Here is a 19125-nt window from a genome sequence, read left to right on the forward strand (position 1 = left end):
GCGCGGGCGGAGAGCCCGCAAGAACGAGTCCGGGCAGCAGCGGGAGCCACAAACACAGATCTTTAATGCGCTCAGACCGCGGGAGAACAGCACGGGCGCGTACGGGCACCCCGAGCGCGCGCCCGCCGCCCCCCGCGCCCCACACGGAGCTTACAAAAACAACACGTGAAACCGCGGGCTTGTCGTAAAAACGGACAGGGAAGGGGGCATGCACTAGGGACTGACACCGGGGAGCCGCGTTCGGGGGAACGGGGAGGGATGGAGGGAGCGGGCCCGGGAACGGCAATTACCGGCGGCGGTTCGCCGCCCCACCGGCGAGCGAGCGGCTCGGGCCTGGCGGTGACGGGTGCCGAGCCCGGGGGCCGCGGCCGGGGCTGGCACAGCCTCCCCGCCCTCGCGGGAAACAAACCGAGGCACAAGCCAGCGAGTGGCGACAGGCAGCGGCTCCCAGCGCCCGGGACACGGCCGGTGCCGCCCTCCCGGGAGCGGCACGGGCTCCATCCCGAGTCGCCTCCGCGCCTCGGCACGTTCTGCCCGACTGGCCTGGAAAACAACAACGCTTTGTCTGCAGGTCAGAGAGCCCCGCGGGAAGCTCTGACTGCAGAGCGCACAGTACATAGGCAGAGCTGTGGCTGTGCTTCTCGGGAGAAAGCAGCCGGCTTTCCCACTGCTTTGCTCACACCAACTCATCTATCTGAACTGTAAAGGTACTAAAACCAGACTTGAGCCCAGCTTAGAAACATGTTTCAGCTCATCTGGTCATACTCAATGACAAACAGCTTTCAGAATAGATCAGGGCCAAATTTTATCTTTTTTGCCTTAGCTGGGCAAGTGAGGCAACTCTCAAGTACTGGAGACATAAAAATGAGGTGGCTAAGTACTAAAAGGAATAATAAAAAAAAAATCTGATTTTTTTTTTTTAACATACATAAACTGAAGGAAAAAAAAATAATTGAGAACCAGTGCTACTGGTGTGCTCACAAAGGGTCAGGTGGGTTTTTTGGAAAGGGCTGAAGCATTACAAAGGTCAGGGCAGCTCAGGGCTCCAGGCACAGCGTGGCCCCGACCGCTGCGCTCGCTGTGTCAGGACAAACGTGGGGTGTCCACGCTGGCCTGGACTGAAAACCATCCATCCAGATTTATTTATTCCTACTAAAACAAAATCCTGTTAAACAGTACGTAACTCCTGTGTCTCTACAAACTCACAGCTATCTGCCAAACAATAAAAATCCCAAACTACAAAAGATGAGTTGTATTCAGTAAATATAAATGGGAAATTTAGGCTTTGTGTAGAATGTTTATCAGACTATTTACAGTGCAACACAGATCGTTTGAGTTCAGATCTCGCCAGCTTCTCTCTCTTCTGACCTCTTGGAACGAGATTTGCCATTTGTGCTCTCGTGCCGCCTCTCAGAAGAGCTCTTCTCTTTCCTCTCTCTGTCTCGGGACTTTTCTCTTGAAGATCGATCTCTAGAAGATCTGGAGTACAAAGTAAACCATTGCTATCAGCTTCACAACTAAAAATTGTCAAATACCCACCGAGCAACATCTTTCCCTAGCAGGGCTGTGGATGCAAGTTCCCTACAGGAATGTGCCTGGGTACTGCGCCACGGGGAGTGGGTCCCCCATGACAGCAGCTCTGGGCCCTCTGCGAGGTTTCTGTGCACAGCACAGCCTTTGTTCCTCCTTCCTCTGAGTGATCCTTCCAAATTGTTGCCTACAGGGGCTCTCTCAGGTGTTTCCTGTGCCCCTTATTATTTTTCTGGGCATCCTGAAGTGCCTACAATTTCTTCCTCATCTCTGACTCAGCTCAGTTCATGGCTTCCAGAGCAGTTTTTCATTACGCCCTAAGCTAGTGGCTTTCTGCTCAACTGCTTTAAATACCAACTGGATTCTTTGCTGGCTCAGCCCTGGGCTTCTCACTTTGCATCCTGACAAATGCTGGCTTTGGCTGCATCCCGGGTTCAAAGTCAGGATGATACAGATTTATATTCAGGCACATCTTTTCACAGCCACAGATTTTCAGCAGCGCTTCCCTGTGTCAGCCCACGCAGAATTAAACAGGAGGCTCCACATTAGGTCTAATCTGAAAGGCTGTTTCTTGTGTGATTCCTGCCAGCTTAGGGAATAGCAGGATTCAAAAGGAGCTGACCCTGAGGGAGCTCAGAAGAGGCTCTTAGATTTTACTTCAAAGCTCAGTACACAGGGTTTTTTTACAGTCACAACAGAAGGTACCTTAGAGGTTCCACTTTCGTTATTGTTGATTTTAAGGCTTGAAAATACTGCAGAACTGATACACCAAAACCCAACAGCCATTTCATTTTCATTAAACTGTGTCATTCAACATCAGTTTGTCTGATGACATTAACTCTCTACCTTTTCCACAACAATGCCTGCTGCCTGCAGACCTCCTGCCCTGAGCTCTCCAGATCCTGTGACACTCACCATAGTTCTTTCAGCAAATGAAACCTCAGCCCAGCAGAACCTGAGGGCAGGTTTCATTAACTTTCGAGGTGAAAACAGAAGCTACTCTCTTTCAAGAAATAGGGTTTTGCTGTTTGTTCTCTTGTTTTGGTTATGTTTTCTTAAGCTGATCCTGGCCTGTCCCCGGCTCTCAGCAATTTTGTGCAGGTGTGTCAGCTGGCCAATCCCCCTGCAATCTCAATGGGCTGTTTTGGATGTGTTCAAGGGTTCCGAAGTAATCCCTTACCTGCTCTTTAGTAATAGTTATTACAGGATCTTCCTCACTTCCTAATTGTCCAAACTTCTTTTCTTTATTTTTCATGTTCAAGACAGATTTAAAAAAGCACTTTAGTATCTCAGCCATTGGAGAATCAACAGTATTTACACCCCCCCTCAATTATTAACAGACTTTTTTTTCAGACCATTATTTCCCTCCCCTTCACCAGGTATCTTTAAAAGAAAAGCTTTTCTTATCCCTTAGCCAAGCTGACACAAGACACACAACAAAAGGTTTGTTTCTAGCATTGTACTTGAGTGCTGGTGCCTTATCAGGTGACAGTGCTAAAGCACTCCCCTATTAACCAGGAGGCTTTAAAAGAATCCAGATCTAACCTCAGCAAGCACCTGGAGGCAGACTTACTCCTGGGCTTAGAAGGGCTGTAAGGGAACACAGTGATTCCAGTCAATTTTTCTAATACCCTACACACACTTGCCTCATCCTTCCTCCAACACAGAGGCTGTTTTGCTGAATTTCAGAAAAAACTTTAAGCCCTTCTTTGGACTACAGTGCTTCTCCTCAGAGACAGAAGAATGGTATACTCCTCCTGTATTTCTTTTTCAGGAGGAAAAAGCGCTGATTCCTAAAGAATTCTCTCTCTCAAGCAGCCTTCTAACAGAAGACTCTCCCCAGATCTCAAATCACAGACTCCTTCCCAATGCCAGCACTGAGAGAAGGAATCTGGGAAGCAGAAAATAACTACAGAAGTGTAACATTCAAACTGCCTCTCAGGCACTTGGCTTTTACAGGCCCAGGGAAGCTCAGTTAGCTCAGGGAGGCTTCGTGCTGCTCGAAGCTCAGCACTGCAAATCAGAGAACCTGTTCTATCTCCTAGACTCTCCTCTCAGCTGGGATCTTGCTGTACAGTTTCTGCCTTCATGTGAGGCCACTGGGGAATCCTGCTTTGGCCCAGGAGCTGGCACAGGCCAGCACAGCTGCTCTGGAAAACCCTGCTCACTCTATGGGCCAGGGAGATCACTGTGAGCCAAGGACTCCCCTTTCCAAAGCACTCCTGGTGGGAATACATACTTGTGTTTTGAACTCCTGTCTCTGGAGCCCCGGCGGTGACCTCTGCTGTGGCTGCGGGAGCGGCTCCGGTGGCGCCTGTGTCGGTCCCGGGAGCGCGAGCGAGACTTCCGCCGCTCCCGGGAGGCTGATCTGGAGCGTCTCCGCCTCCGCTCCCGAGACCGTGATCTGCAGGGAACACAGACTGCCTCAGTGCCTCACATCTGCACCCTGAGCTGCCCCTCAGCCTCTCCTGAGTAACAAACACCCAGAGCATCAACACAGCCCAGCCCCTGCCCCCACATCCCTGCCCACACCCTGGGCTGATCCCCCACACCCTCAGAGTGGGCGGCTGCCTCCTCCTCCTCCCGGGCCTTGTGCTACCAACAAAACTCCAGTGGGTTATTCAGTTTGCTGGAGAGCTTATAGAAAAAGCTCCCAACGTTATTGTAAGCATGTGGCAAGGGCCAGAGCAGAGCTTACAACCCTGCATTGCTCACAAGTGAGGCCCATGTAAGTAGAAGACAGGCAAAAGGAAGTGCCCTGTGAAATTACCATAACCCTAAGAGAATCTTCCATGTGAAAGTCTGGCACTTTAGAAGCAGATTTATTTCATCCTGCTCTAAAAATAAGAAAGATGCCAAAGAAAGCAGTAGGCAGGAAGATCTCCAGATCCATTATCATAGAGAATGATGCCATAGCATTAAGGCAAGCTCTTCCCAGAGATGTGGGGGTTTTAATCTCAAATCTCTGTATTTTCACATCTGAGGTATTATATAGATAGCAGATACTCCAATCATGGAAATGATCAGGTATTTATTGAAAGAGGCCTTGGGGACATCCATGGGCTCACCCTGGACTACACAGAGCCCATCCTGGCCAAGCTGCTCAGCACCTGCTCTACAGCCCCATGAGCCACACCAAGCTGAACAGCACCACTGAAGTGCCCATACTGCACTTCCCATCTTGTTCAGGGAGCAAAACAGACACTGAGGCACTGAGTGAACTCCATTGGTGAGACCCAGGAAAAACCTCAGAGGCTAGAGAGAAACAAAAACAGGCATTTGGGAGAAGTGCAGAACTGGGCACTCACCTTCGACGATCTCTATTTCTTGATCCAGACCTAGAAAGGAGAGGAGAGTTAAGTGAGAGAAGTTATGATACAGCCAGTGGGTTTTCAATAGGAAAATTCATCCACCCTGGCAGCTCTTCACAAGAATAACCAATACCTCAAATGATATATTACTTAAAAAAAAAAAAAAATTTGGAAATGAAACATTTAGTTAGTGTCAGTTTTAGGAGTGAGAATTTGTCAAAAACTGGGAAACCTGAATTTCTGCACACTGAGCTTCCTGTCACTACAGAAAATGTCTACAAACCAGACACTATTAATAAAACACCTCAATGAACCTTTCCAACTAATCTTCTGTGCATATTTGTTACATATCTTTTTACTCCCTGCAGTCTAACACCAACTGGATCAACTAACATTTTCAAGAAGTGCCACTCTCCAATCAGAAAGACATCTGCCAGTTTTCTGATTCTGGCTCCTCTGAGGCAGTTGCATGCTAAAGGGGTTTTAATAAAGAAAGAACAGCCTTTTTTCACTCCTTGTATTTGTTTACCCAACATTAGAAAGAAATTTGTATCAAATTTTTTTCCCTTTTGGGAAAGATAACTAGGAAAAAACAGGCAACAAAGCCACAAGAGAAGAACTATTACTGACATGTGACAGAGATAAACTGAAAATCCTTAGAAAGCACTAGAGAAGAATAATCCAGGCCTTGCTATCCTTTCTCACATTCCAGGAGCCTCAGAGCTCCTGTGTGGCAATCTGAGCTTACTGCTGTCAGCATTAGCTCCTGACAGCTTGTAAATAACAACGGCAGAATTCTTTCAACTTCAGCAGCACCATTACTCAGCACCACTTAAAATACCTCTGCACATGGAAGCTGCACCCTCCCTCTTCCTCCGTGGCCACATTTCAGAGCCAGCTGAACATCACACACCATCTGAACAGTCTTGTTTTGCTTTAATTAAGAAGTGGCTCCTCTCCCTGTTTAGTGACTTAGAGACTCACTCCTGTAACTGCTCCCCACTGCACACAGACTCACACACAGGTTTCATTTACATCCCACAGAGCTGTTCTGGCACCCTGACATGAAAGCTACACACAGACAAGAATTTAAGAAGCAATAGAGAAGCATCTGTTTTAATAACATTATTTAAAACCATGCCTGGGTAAGACAAGATTAAGAAAATCTACATGCACTGACATTTCTTCAGTGAAACGAGATTGTTCAGCCATGGTAGAAAGCTAAAAAAGCTCCCAAAATTAGAAAGGAATTCAGGTAAGGACTGTAAACAAAGTGGAGGTGAACTTGGAGTCTGCAAATGAAATATGCACTGTGGCAACACACATGACCAGCTGAAGGAAAAGCTGATAAACCAGGAGAGCAAGGCAGTAACCACACACCTCCATTCCCACGTAACAGAACCTGACAGAGCTGCAGGACCTCCTGGAGATACCTGGCAGGCAACTGGATTTTTCTGATAGTTGTAATTACTCCAAGTTCTTACTGTTCTTTTTCCTCCTGATCACTTTGTTCTGAACCGCCAGTGCACACATCCACAAAAGCCTCTCCACATCCCCTGAAAAGCCTGGCTGCCCTTCCATGCCTATCATCCAAGCAGGGGGATGCACAAAAAACATCTGATAACCACTCCCTAGAACCAAACTTCAGAATTTAGGAAGTATCCAACAAAACAGTATTGTCCTTAGTAGCCTGAATCATTGTACAGCAGGAGACAAAGAAGTCTGCTCTCCATAGGAGCAAGAGGACTGAGCAAGTCTATTTTATCTTTCCTCCTTTTTTATCCCTCTATCGCAGAGACTTTCTGCTCAGTTTCATAACCTGTCTTTTGTCCAGCTGGACACAAAGGAAATCCATTTGGCACCTCCACCAGACTTGTTTGCTGGTGTACTCTGGAAGCAAACACTGAGGTCTGCACTTCCCAGCAGGCCACTTCTCCACAGAATTCCAGTCTCAAGAGATTACTGGGTACCCAACAGCCACCAGCAACATCCCACAAGACTTGTGTTTATTACCACTAGGGCGGTAATCCAGTTCACTCATTCCTATGTGGAATCCCAGTTTATTGACAAATTAATTACAGCCGTGAGAGGCAGAGTTTCACAAGGGAATCCACAGGTTTGCAGGGATATCACAGTGCCTGTCAGTCACTAAAGACTCCCAAAGTCAAGCCATACTCTCTCTCTTAACTAAAGTAACACCATGAAGGTGCTGTATAGAAGGATATGACAAGAAGAGCTCTGAAGGGAACATGTTTCTTGTGGTTCCTAAAAGTACCAAGCTCTGGATAAGAGAGGCTGGCTGGAAGGTGGCAGACATCACCAATTAATTTTTGATGGAAAAATGCCTCTGTGAACATGGTGTGCACAGCTCCCAGCAGATAAGTGACTGAGAAATGTGGTCTCTAACCTCAGTTCTGACACTGAGTGTCCACTGGGATCCTCTCTCAGGTCAAGTTCTCATTTTGGAGAGACAACTCATGTATGGCACTCCTGACTCCATAACACCTTCCTGTGGAGCACACAGGTGCCTCTGCACAGAGCCAGAGCAAAGGCCAGCCACAGTCCCTAAGTACTGTCTTATGGAAACAGCAAGAACTCAGACTTTAGGCCAGCTCCATGCAGTTCTTAAAGAAGCTTTCCTATTTTAAGCCTTAAATAAACATTCAAAAGCAGCTTTCAAACCCCCTCATCAGATGCATCCACATATGGACTACCTATGAACACAAGAGGCTCTTTAGCTCTCAAGAATTGAGGGTTTGAGGTTGTTTTTTTTTTTAACCACTAAAACAAAACGACAGGCACACCACAGGAGGAAGAAAACCAGCATTTTGAGAAGATGTGGATCAACAAAAAGATCCAGAGGGTTCTTCCTGAACAACTCTGTTGACAAATTTTTACAGAGAAGTGACCTCCGGGAAGAAGATGCTCCATGGAGACAAGCTGAGTCCATGTTAGGCAGGGTCCTGCTGTGGGTCTGCCATGAAGCAGCTGCATAAGAAGACACTTCCCATTTCACTTCCACATCTCTGACCACAGCAGCAGCAACAGCAGTCCCTTTTGATTAACTCCTGCACTGGAAAGCTACTTCCAGATCCTGCAGCTCCCAAACTCAACTGCATTACAGTTGCACGGATAACAAAGTTGTGAGGCTCTCCATGAAGTGCTACAATTCCACAGAAAGCTGTAGCATGAACTGCTCCTCCATATCACACCAGGCAATCCCCAGAAAAAAACCCACATTAAACACCCTAACTGGAGTTATACATAACATTCATAAGGCAATATGGATAATTAACAGTTTGGGGCTCAAATCCTCATAATACACTAAAATCACCATGCTGCTTCATTTGCCAGCAATTCCAGCAATGTATAGCCAGAGCCAGCACCATCTTAGAGTACACTGCAGTTATAAATCTCATATTCCCCAGACAAAGTCACTCTTCAGCTGACTCTTGAGTTTCAAAAATAGCTCTGCACAGGCAGCAAGGATGGGGTCTTTTTGATGCAAGATGTACATGAGGAGAAACACACTAGGTAACCAGGGAGATGCTGTGACAATCAGAACAGCATTCCTATCCAGCCACTTCCTCTGCCTGACCCCTGCAAATAACCACACCAGGCTGCCTAACTGAACTGTTGTTACATACAAGATGCCTCTTCAGCTTAAGTACAGAAGAAATTTTTTTTTCAGTTCAGCTAGCAAGATGCAGAAGAGCTTGTCCTGAGAAAACCAATGTTCCAGCCCCTCCCACTGCTCAGGAATTAGACATCTGACCAGAAAGTGACACACATAACTACAACAACCAGAAACAGCCACTCCTTGGGATCCCTCAGCTTCCTTAGGAAATGCTTGCCAAAACACCTCACTTATTGTAGAAAAGTTACATGCAGTCCACTATTGGCACAGGGACACCAGCCCATTTGTCACCTCCAAGACTCCAAGCAGTGAGGAGGGCTGTCCAGGGAATTTCTGCATCACTACTGCCTTTTGAGCAAGCCTAATCCTCACTCATCTTAAACTTTCCCACTCAGGTGCTCTGGATGAGGGTATTTTATTCAGATTCCCTAAAACAGGGATTAGACCAATATAAACATGAAGACTACAGGGAACTCCCACCTGTCAGACACACAGTGAAGGTCAAAATACATGTACAATCACTCTAAGGTGGAGGAGTGGAGGATTTGTGAATCCCAAGATGCTCACACAGCATCTGGAGCACATCCAACAGCCACTCCAGAAGCAGATGCTGAACTCCTGCAGTGCTCACGTACAAGGAATCAGATACTTCTAAACTTCACAGACCAGTTCCCAGGTCTCACTCACCGTCTGCCCATCCTCTCCTCTCGTTCTCTCTCCTCTCTCCGTCTCAAACGATCCTGGTTTCTCTTCTCTTGCTTTTCTGCCACTGTTTTCTAGGGGAAAAAAGAAATCCACATCATATTTCAGCAATACAGTAACAGCCATTATTTACAGTCATACAGTAACAGGTCAGATCTGCAGGAAGACCATTCCAATAGCAAGACAAAGAACCATTGCACTGCATTTTATGTGCTGAGTTAAGATCTCTATCAGGGTCCTCATTTTTCTCAGTTGAGGCACTGACCTCAATGCACTGTGAGTGAGGCACAGGAATCACAACTCTTACTCAGCTAAAGGTCTCTGTTTGCAAGTAAGGTCAGTACCACAACCCATTTCAAACCATTTCAGAAAACTCCTAATGGCTTCAGCCTGTCAAGATCTTTTCACTGACAGAACCAAGTGAAACTTCAGTTCTAACATTTCATTAAAAGGTTTCAAAGTCAAAAAAAACCCAGAGTAACAAATTTTCATGTTAATGAGAATGACTGTACCAAAGCTCCAAGGAATAAATTATAGCAGTGCTCTGGTTTGGCTGATTCTGAGGGTACATATTTAGTTACCCAGAAAAGACAGAAGAGAACCCAAGACGAGGTTAAACAAAGCTCTGTTTGATGCTTTAGGAATTCTGCAGTTGGAAATTTCTGAGCTTTTACAAGCCCTCTGCAAAGAATTCTGTATTAATTTAATAGAAGTGTTCAAGGTCTTCAGAACTACAAAGAGAAGGTTTAAAACAGAGAGAATTACCCTCAGCTGATCCAGTTTCTCACGAATCTGAATGAAACCCAAGTGTAATTTGCCTCCAAAGTGGTCAGCAAGACGCCGGTCGTTGTCATGGAGACCCAGATATGCGGAACAGACTTCACACACACGCAGCTTTTGCTGCTGGAAACTGGATGCAGGCATTGAATTTCGGTATTCTTCCTACAGGAAGGCAAGAAAGCCCACACAAATGTCAGGGAACTCTTACACAGACACAACCCTCCAGGGAAACCCCTGCGAAGAATTGCTTTGAAGAATCAAAGCCCACCCTCACACAAAGGAGGTGCCACACAAATGTTTTGTGGGCACAGCTAACCCAACAGTTTATCCCTGCAAGGGACTGGTAACCAAATATTTCAGAGGACGAAGCCCTCCCCACCCCAGGCAGCTCCCTACACTAGATAAAAGTTTCTAAAAATCTTTTCATCCACCTGTTTGCTGGCACATGGCTGGAAATGCAAAAGGAGGTGCTGGCACACAGGAAGAGACAGAAACCACCCAGCCTAGTCCAGGCTCCTGTGACAACCCAGAGGAGAGCCAACACTGTACCTCTGCCTCTTTCTTTTTCGCTCGGACTTTCTCCACTTCCATCAGGATCTTTTGAGACTCATCAACATTTCCTTCAGCTCCCAGCTGTTCAGCTTTAGCTAGGAGTTTTCCAATATCTTCATTCAGCTCATGGACTTTCTCTGCCTGAAGAGAATAGTTAGTTTTTAGTAAGACAAAAATGTGATAAAGCTTGGAGGACAACTTTTCGTTTTTTTAAAGAAATACTGTGTAATGAAATCTGTTGTTGGAAGATGGCCATGAATCTCCAAAGGGACTGGTGGACCAACATCAACACAGTCAGACATGTGGCAAAGAGAGAAACTGGATGTAGAGAGATCATGATCTGCCAGTCATTTCTGGCTTACAGGTCAGCACAGAGGCCACAAAATCTGCTTCAGAAATGTCTTGTATTGGCCCAATTAGGCAAGTTCCCAAAAAGGAAACTCCACGAGCATTTGTTAAATGAAACAAAAATCATGGGATGATGGACTTACTATCCTAAAATATTATGGTAACATTTCATAGCATGGGGAAGAAACCAATATGCTTTACTTCCATGCTAAAGGCCAATACCTTTGCAGACACTTCAGCACTGATCTCTTCCTGTGTCTCAGCCAGGCGTTTCTTGGCCAGTTCTGTTCTCCTGTCACACTCTGCAATGAAGGATTCCAGGTGATCCATCGCCTGCATGATCAGACAAAGAATTGTGAAATGAAGCTGCTCTCCATGCCAGATGCAGCTGTGACAGTCATAGCTGCAATCCTGTATAATGCAAAACAGCCTCAAGAAGAGATGCTTTGAGAAAAAACCCAAATGACACTTTTGCAGAACAACTTATATTTGACCCCTGCCCTGTAAGCCTGACCCAGTTCCTTTACTCTTGACACATCAACACAGCTTTGCACTACAACTTCCTTCCTATGCAGGAGCAACAGGCACAAAGACAAAAGCACTGAAGTAACATGAAAAGGAAAGACAGAATTGTGCTTCCCCTTGATATGTTCCATCACAGAAAAAAATGAAAGCTAAATCTGACAAAAGTTAAACTACTGAGCAGAAGGCTTTTAATGTTAAATCTTTCTGGGACAGTGCACCAGGTTACAAGAACCTGCAGCAGGTGTGGGATCCAAGGAATGCCAGGGAGCCTCCCAACTAGCTGGGCTAATGGGGTGGCAAAGGCCATAATTACTTCTGCATTCTCCAGTCAGCAGTCAGGCTGACATTCAGGAAGGGGCTGCATTCTGGACAGGTAACACATCAAGCAATATGATGAGCCGAAATGGCCACTGAGTTTTACTGTTCAGCCCAGTAACTTCAAGAAGCAGTTTCCCCAAAAGTAAAATTTCTCCATACTTACATCCAGCTCAAAAAACAGGTCTCTCTCTTTACTTGCAATCTCATAATCTGCTCGCAGAGCCAAGTCATGGATCTTTGTACATTCTCCCAGGTCCATTCGCTGTTAGAAGAAAAAGGAGAACCCACATAAGAACCCTCCATTACAGCAACAAGCAGCAGATGTCTCTTGCCAACTGCATCATATCAAAATAAAGTATTTTCATGAAAAGCAGCTTTCTCTTAACCTCTCAGTACCAGAACCAGCCAGAAGAACCACATGCTTGTCAGAACTCGTTTTGTAGATGTCCTGGGAACATTAAAACAGCCCAAATGCTTTAAGTCCAGTCCTACCCCTGCTTCAAGTCCCAAGACAGCCTCAGAAATGGTTGGGAGGGAGGTGGGTCCCCTTCAATAGGCACCAACTGCAAATGCCTCCTATCCTAGAGCCACAGCCCAGGAAAATATACCTGTTTAAATCTCCTCTGGAAATGCACATCTGTGTCAGGATGAGCCCAAATAACATATGACATACCAAATTGTAGGATACACACAGAATACTTCCTATCAACAACAAAAGGACTTAAAAGGATTAAGGGCTACAGCCAGCTGAAATGCACAACCCCACACTCAGCAACAACAGACAGACTGTGTTATTAATTCCACAGACAGACCCTTCCCACATCCAGCTGCAGCCTGGAATTTGAAAACCTGGCCAGCAAAGCAAAGTCCTACACATAAGCCCATTTGATGAGAGACTTAAGAGCATCTCTCTCCCCAGAAAGCTGCCCTTCCCTCCCATTGCACTCCAAATTATTTGAATTTGTTATTTTTTCTCCCACCTAGTAGTTAACAGCCACATGAATCCAAGTCAATTATGCTCTCAAGACATGGAAGCTGCATTTCAACATTATCAACTTGTAACAAAGAACCTTTATCTTATTCTAAGAGTAGAAGAAGAAAATGACATTTTGAAAGCCAAAATAATAAAAGCCCTAATTGTGAGCCACTGGAGGAATGGCAGGGTACATGTCATTGAATGAGGGAACACCCCAACCCACCACTTCTCTCACTCTCACCACCAGTCCCCAGGAGCCCAAACCTCAATGTGCACAACAGGTGTCAACTCAGTGAACTGCAGAGAAAGCTGAACTGGGATAACTCTCAATCCCTGCGGAATATCACAAACTAAAGCTGGGGATGCTTACATGAAACAATGCACTCAGCAGTGTTTAGAATGAAGCAAAGCAACTAAAGCAAACTCTACCAGTTTATGCTCAGGTTTTCAGCAGGTGCCCATTACTGGATTTTCTCTTCTAAAAAAGGAAAAAAAAAAATCCAAACTATTTGCCACTATTTAGCCTTCCTCATTTTGCTCGTATTTACCAGAACCAGGAGGCCAGAGGCAGCAGGCTACAGAAACAGACACTGCATCCAGAATGCTCCTGCTGAGCTCTCTAATGATACAAATGTAATGCCTACAAAAAAAAAGCACGTTGGTACTTTTAGAGCTTGATCATGTTCAACTTCAGGCAAGCCACTTCAAAGAATGCTAGAGAGCTACTGTTATTTTACCACAAAAATAACTTCCTGTGATGTGACACATCTTTCATTTTTCTGGTCATTCTACTGAGATCATTTCCCAAGATAGGGAGAAAATAATGGTATTGGATGTGATTGTCACACATTGTAAATATTCTTATCTGAGCTCTCCCTTCAAGCTGAGCCACTAACCCCAGTTCAGAGAAGGGGCTCTCACCACTTTAGAACAGCCAACAATGCTTGTTCTGAAGTTCCCTATTCCTCTTCCTGCTTGTTAACAGACAACAAATCCCTTGACCTTCCACAGGGAAGAACATTCAGTTCTCACTAGCTTATAAACCTCAAATCTTCCCCCATGTCCTTTGAGATGTTCAAGAGCAAGGAGAGACTTCCACAGGTATTGCTCACTCGGGGTAAAACCACCAGCCCTTCTGCCTCAAAGCCTCCTCTCATCCCAAGGAGGGCTGTCATAGAACACTCACCCTTTACACAGAGATCATGACCTGCTCCAGCCAACACTGGCTGGTTTACAACACAGGTATGTGAGACAGGCAACCAGCAGAGCCTGAGCAAAGATTTAACTCCACACACACACAAAGACTGAAGACATTTAGATGTCACTGATAATTAGTCCTGCTCCCATTTGCTGAGAAATCCACATTCTGAAGTACCTCTTATGATCTCCACTCAACTGGCAACTCACCACAAAATGAAATTTCCACAAAGATGCTTTAACAGTGATCAGAGATGCAGAGTTTCATCCAAGTGAAAAAGGAAAGCACAAACCCCCCCTCTCAACCCACAAAAAACCAATTCTAGAACCTACAGATTTCAACTTATTTTCCCCAGCAGGGGACACAATTAATTCTCTGGATGTAATTTCCAAGGTATGTTCGATCTGGGCAGCTTTGAGGCTCATTTGTCCACCTCTTACTGGAGCTGATGCCACCTCAAATGTGCTACAATACTTTCCCTGACAGAAATACGTTTACCATGAGCTGCAAAGAGAGCTCAGCACTCACCACAAACGATGTGGATGACAAGGGCCCTGGTAACAGCCCACAATCTCACTAAACCAACTCCTGTTCTCCCAGAATGTTCCTCCTTACCCACAGAGACCAAAGAGAACCACTGTAGGTTATTTAGTGGCAAGTTTAGATAAGTTTCTGGGGCCAAAAACAGAATAACCACCAACTTAAAATGACAGCTCTTACAATCAGGAACACTTATGCACCTCAACAAAGCAAACATCAACAGGTCTCCTGCAGGTCTCAGGAATATTCCAGAGCTTTGCCTACAGTCTGGACTCCTTTTCTTACTCTGCTCCTGAAGGTCAGTGAGTGGGACTCCATCACATTTCACTGAGCACAGCTCCCCAAGGGATCAGCTTCCTGCTTGCCTTCAATCAGCTTCCCGCTAAGGAATAGCTGCACACATTAAGGATGCAGCAGTAACAATGCCTTAGGGGAGGACACAACACAGCAAGCACCAAAAGGCTTGGAGCATCTGTTGGAGGTTTCCAAGAGGTCCAAGATCCTGATTTCTGCGGAAATACACCCAGAGATCGATTATACCCCACCCAGCTGAGACAGATCCACCTATACAGCTCTTCCTCAGCAGAGCACTGTAAAGTGCCAGTGAAGCTGGCTGAGAACACGAGGGAAGACTGCACATTCCAACTAGGTTTCACTCTGTACTGGCAGCAGTGACAGCTGAAATGCTCTTCCTGTTCTGGACATCACATGTTCTTTCAACACAGATCTGCAGCACCAACACTTGCTCTGGCCCCAGTAACCTGCTGACAGAGGTGTAGAACTGCACACCCACTTCCAGGCTACCACACAATCATGTGAGTGAGCCACAAGATCACTTGTGCAGGAGCAGTCTTTCTTCCTGCTCCTGCAGTTTCTGAGCACAACTTCCACAGTGAGAGGGAAAGGATAACTCAATCAAGACAAGTAAAAACAGAAGAAATAAATTCCTCAAGGTGCTTCTCTGGCCCTGTAGACTCACAACCCACCTGAAACACTTCAGACTTCCTCCAACTTTGGCAACAGCTCACACACATCACTTCTGCTGAACTACCGCTTAAACTCACCATTTACTCTCTTTCTGAAAACCTGCCAGAAGAGGTAGAAGGCAGCCTTCATCTTCAAACAATGCTTTGGGCTCCAAAAAACTGTTCTAGAATCTTGTGCCAAAAAACACACCCTGACCACAGTGACTTATACAAAGGATTGTAAGTTTAAAATTCTGAAATGGAGGTGAAGTCATATGGAGGCTGATGGAACAAGCACTGCAAAACACATCTGAGCTTCAAATTAATTTCAAAAAACAGAGGTACAGAGATTGGTATTCAGCTTTTCCAATCTTATATGCAAAGGCAGCCACTGAGCAGCTTAAGTCTGAGTGCTCAGAGCAGAGGCAGCTTTTGCTACAGCTCTTTCTACCAGTGCTGCCACACTGCTGCTGTGGCAGTGACACAAGCAGGGGCAGCAGTGCCAGCCCTCCCTTTGCTGAAGATCCACTGTGCCAGCCAGCTCCCTAACGAGCAGCAGGAAGGGCTATAAATAACCACAGCATCTTTCAACAATCTGGTTAAGTGGACAGACACTGAATTGCCACAGTATTTCATGCAAACAGCAAGGGCCAAGATGGATTTCAAACATCCACATTCACCTCCATCCTGTGACTGCTGCACAACGATGGTGACGAGAAACACAGTTTTCTTTCCACAGCCAGGCTGCAGCTTTCATCTGGGAGCCTCAAATGAACACTTCCTCCACAAGAGCTCGCTGTTAAAGCCCACATCACCTTCTGCTCTCTGAGGCAGCACGTGAGCCAAACCTTTGAACACTGGCCAGCTCTGTTCCCACAGGGAGCAGCAAAGGAGCTGAGACAAGTGTCTGAAACCAGTCAGGCACGGTGACACAAACAACCAAGCAGCTCAAACAACCAACACTCAGCCAGAGATGTAACCTGCCACCATCACCACAATAACAATACAAAAGCTGCTCTTCCATCAGGGCTGGGGCAAGGAGACTACAAATCTCCAAGGATTAGTGCAGCTGCTAAGAAAACACTTGCTAACCTGAACATGCAGCAGTGAACCAGGGCAGCAGCCTAGCTACAGGCTTGGAACCACCACAGGACAAGTTGCAAGCTCTGACTTATCTCAAAATGTTAAGACAAATAATTTTGCAACTTCCCACAGGATTGTGAAAGAAAAAGCTTCTCAGGTGAATTCTGAGAGCTCTTAGTTTGGTTCTTTGTTTGGTTGGTTTTGGTGGGTTTTTTTTGAGAAGTGAGAGCAGTTCCATACATGGGTCACAGGAAGTGGAATTAGGTTTGTGACTGCTCTCTGAGCACAGAAAGATCTCTCCTAGAAGTCACCCACCCTGCAGAGACAAGAGCTGTACCAACACCCTCCTCACCAGAATCCCTTATTCCAGATGCCACACTTACTGTTCCAGCCAGGATATCATGGGGACAGCAATCCAGCAGGTGACTCTTGCACACACGATCGTCTGTAAACTTCACCCTTTGTCTGGTTTCATCTCCTGAAATTCATGTGTGGTTTAAATAAGGAGACATTAGAACACCAAGAGAACATAGGCATCAGCATGAACATTTCACCTCAAAATGCAGATTAAAATATTTGGTGCTCCTGCTCCCCAAAATTACTCCAAAAAAAAAAAAAAAAAAAAAATAGCTTAGAGGGCAAGAGGATATTCTGGAACACTTATAATTGGCAACAAACACTATTTTAGCATTTATTCATCCAGGACACCATGTTAAACACAGTGCTGGCGAGCCAAGCAATGTCCAAGGCCTGTCATCCACATAAAGAAGCAGCACAGCCAGAGGAGAAAAGGAGACAGACAGGCTGGCTCCCAGCCAAAACCTGTTATTTTTTTTTTTCCACCCTTTCTTTTTCTTACTGTGAAGAAGGGGCAGGAGATACCAAACCCCATACTATCAGATCATAAAAGAGGGCTGTGCTGGGAAAAATTTATAGACAACTGCTCTTTGCTCAGGCACTAATTGAACCATAAGTCCATTTGGTCTGGAACCCAACTATGCAAGGTGTGCTCTCCCAGGCCCTGCAAGGAAGGAGCTGGCAGGTCCTGGCCTGGAACACACCATGTGCTCCCACCCACAGCCCACCCTCAGAGGACATTTTACACTCAGGAGCCACTTAAACGAGACAATATCAGAAAAGCAAAAAAATAAATAATAAAAAAAGAAACAAAGTTAGTCAATACACACTGCGAGCTCCAACACATACTATACCCATCTGCATTCTTCAAGACCTCAGCTGCAGAATTTTATGCCCATTGTTGAAAAGTTTTAAAGGAAAAGCTTTCTTGCCCACACCTGCAGTAAGGAAGTCAGGGGAATGATACATAAAAGTAAAGGCAAAGTGGTAATGGTATGTGACAATTTTAAAGCTCATCTGTGCATATGACACAGGTATGTGTAATACTAAAGTATGAATATAGTTTAGGATTCACAAGCATCCAGGAATAATGTTGTGTCTACTGAAATTTTTTTTAAATTTTTTTTTTCTTTCTAAGCTACACTTTTAAAGTTACTTGTGAAAAAAAGCAAACACTTTTTTTTTTTGTTATAACAGCTTTAAAAATTGGTTGTGACTCACGGCTCGATGAACATGAGGCTTTTCTGCAACTCCCTTGCAGATTGATGTAGGCAGGCAAAGATACACTGAACCTTTATAAATAAAATAGAGGGGCCACAATTGTTCAGTTTGTATGAAATAAAAATATGGGAAGCAATTCAATAGCAACTCAATACACAGAGAAAGAAAAGCACTTATTCACTTACGAAACAAAGTGCAAAGTGCCTGGACAGCCCTGTTAACGTGCCAAAGGGAATTTAAGTACCCAACGAGTCGCAGAAGGGAGACACAAACCGCAGCGGGACCGTACTTTGCACGGGCTGTCACATTTCTCGTCTCGGACAGCACCCGGCGCTGCGGGCACACCTACCTACGCGCCGCTGGACGTGCGGGCACGGAGCCGGCCCCGCGCCTGCCGGCGGCCCGGAGCGGCGGGGGGCGCCGGGCGCTCTGCGGGGCCGGGGCGCGGCGGGATCCCCGCCGGCCGGGCGCGGGCCCTCCCGGGCTCCCTCCGCCCCGAGCGCCGCCAGGCCCGGGCCCGGGCCCGCTCCGCCGCGCCGAGGCTGGAGCCGGGCGGGCGGGGCCGGATCGCGCCGCGGGTCCGGAGCGGCGGCGGTGGCCGGGCCGGGCCTCGCGCGGTGAGGTGGCCGCCAGGCCGCGGCGTTTCCTGCAGGCCCCGCCCGCCCCTACTCACCGTCCCGGGCCGTGCCCATCAGCTGGTCCAGCAGGGCCCGCATCTGTGCCTGGGCCGACATGGCGGGGCCGGTCCGGAGGCGGCGGCTCCGACCGAGACCGGGAGCGGGGCCTGGGGCGGCGGCGGCTCAGCGGCCTCAGCGGCGGCGACGCGCGGCGAGCGCTGAGCGGAAGCGGCCCCGCCCTGCGCCGCGCGGCATGACGGGAAGGGTAGTCCGCCAGGGGCGGGCCCAGAGGGGCGGGGCTGAGGGTGGGGCGAGCCTGGAGGGCGTGGTCTGAGCGGAGCGGCGGTGATGTCAGAGGGGCGTGGCTGCGGTGAGGGGCGTGGTCTGATTGGGCAGTGATGTCAGGGGGCGTGGCTGGGCTGTGGCGGGGGCGTGGGCTGATTGGGCAGTGATGTCAGGGGGCGT

At 46.9% G+C, this 19125-nt stretch overlaps 1 protein-coding gene across 2 annotated transcripts; it reads right to left on the minus strand.

Moving 5' to 3' along the window:
* Positions 1-42: 42 nt before the first annotated feature.
* LUC7L (LUC7 like) lies at positions 43-18901 on the minus strand. 2 transcript variants are annotated; one of them, XM_021548590.4, is made up of 11 exons: positions 18717-18901; positions 16849-16943; positions 11867-11965; positions 11083-11193; positions 10510-10653; positions 9946-10122; positions 9166-9254; positions 4839-4868; positions 3770-3934; positions 2711-2772; positions 43-1479 (listed from the first exon to the last, which is right to left on the minus strand). In XM_021548590.4, the coding sequence occupies exons 1-10, from the start codon at positions 18775-18777 to the stop codon at positions 2745-2747; spliced, it is 999 nt and encodes a 332-aa protein (XP_021404265.1). In that variant the 5' UTR covers positions 18778-18901; the 3' UTR covers positions 43-1479; positions 2711-2744. The 2 variants fall into 2 exon arrangements, with proteins under 2 accessions (XP_021404265.1, XP_021404263.1); XM_021548588.4 differs by lacking the exon at positions 2711-2772.
* Positions 18902-19125: the final 224 nt, after the last annotated feature.

The sequence above is a fragment of the Lonchura striata genome, chromosome 14, assembly GCF_050655825.1.
Source record: "Lonchura striata isolate lonStrDom1 chromosome 14, ASM5065582v1, whole genome shotgun sequence".
In the NCBI taxonomy this organism is placed as follows: domain Eukaryota; kingdom Metazoa; phylum Chordata; class Aves; order Passeriformes; family Estrildidae; genus Lonchura; species Lonchura striata.

Coding starts and splice junctions, on each gene's coding strand:
- LUC7L (XM_021548588.4), bottom strand. CDS start 18,777: ATGTCGGCCCAGGCACAGATGCGGGCCCTGCTGGACCAGCTGATGGGC. Junction 16,944..18,716: donor GATGGGCACGGCCCGGGACG/GTGAGTAGGGGC, acceptor CATGAATTTCAG/GAGATGAAACCAGACAAAGG. Junction 11,966..16,848: donor ATGATATCCTGGCTGGAACA/GTAAGTGTGGCA, acceptor TTCTTCTAACAG/CGAATGGACCTGGGAGAATG.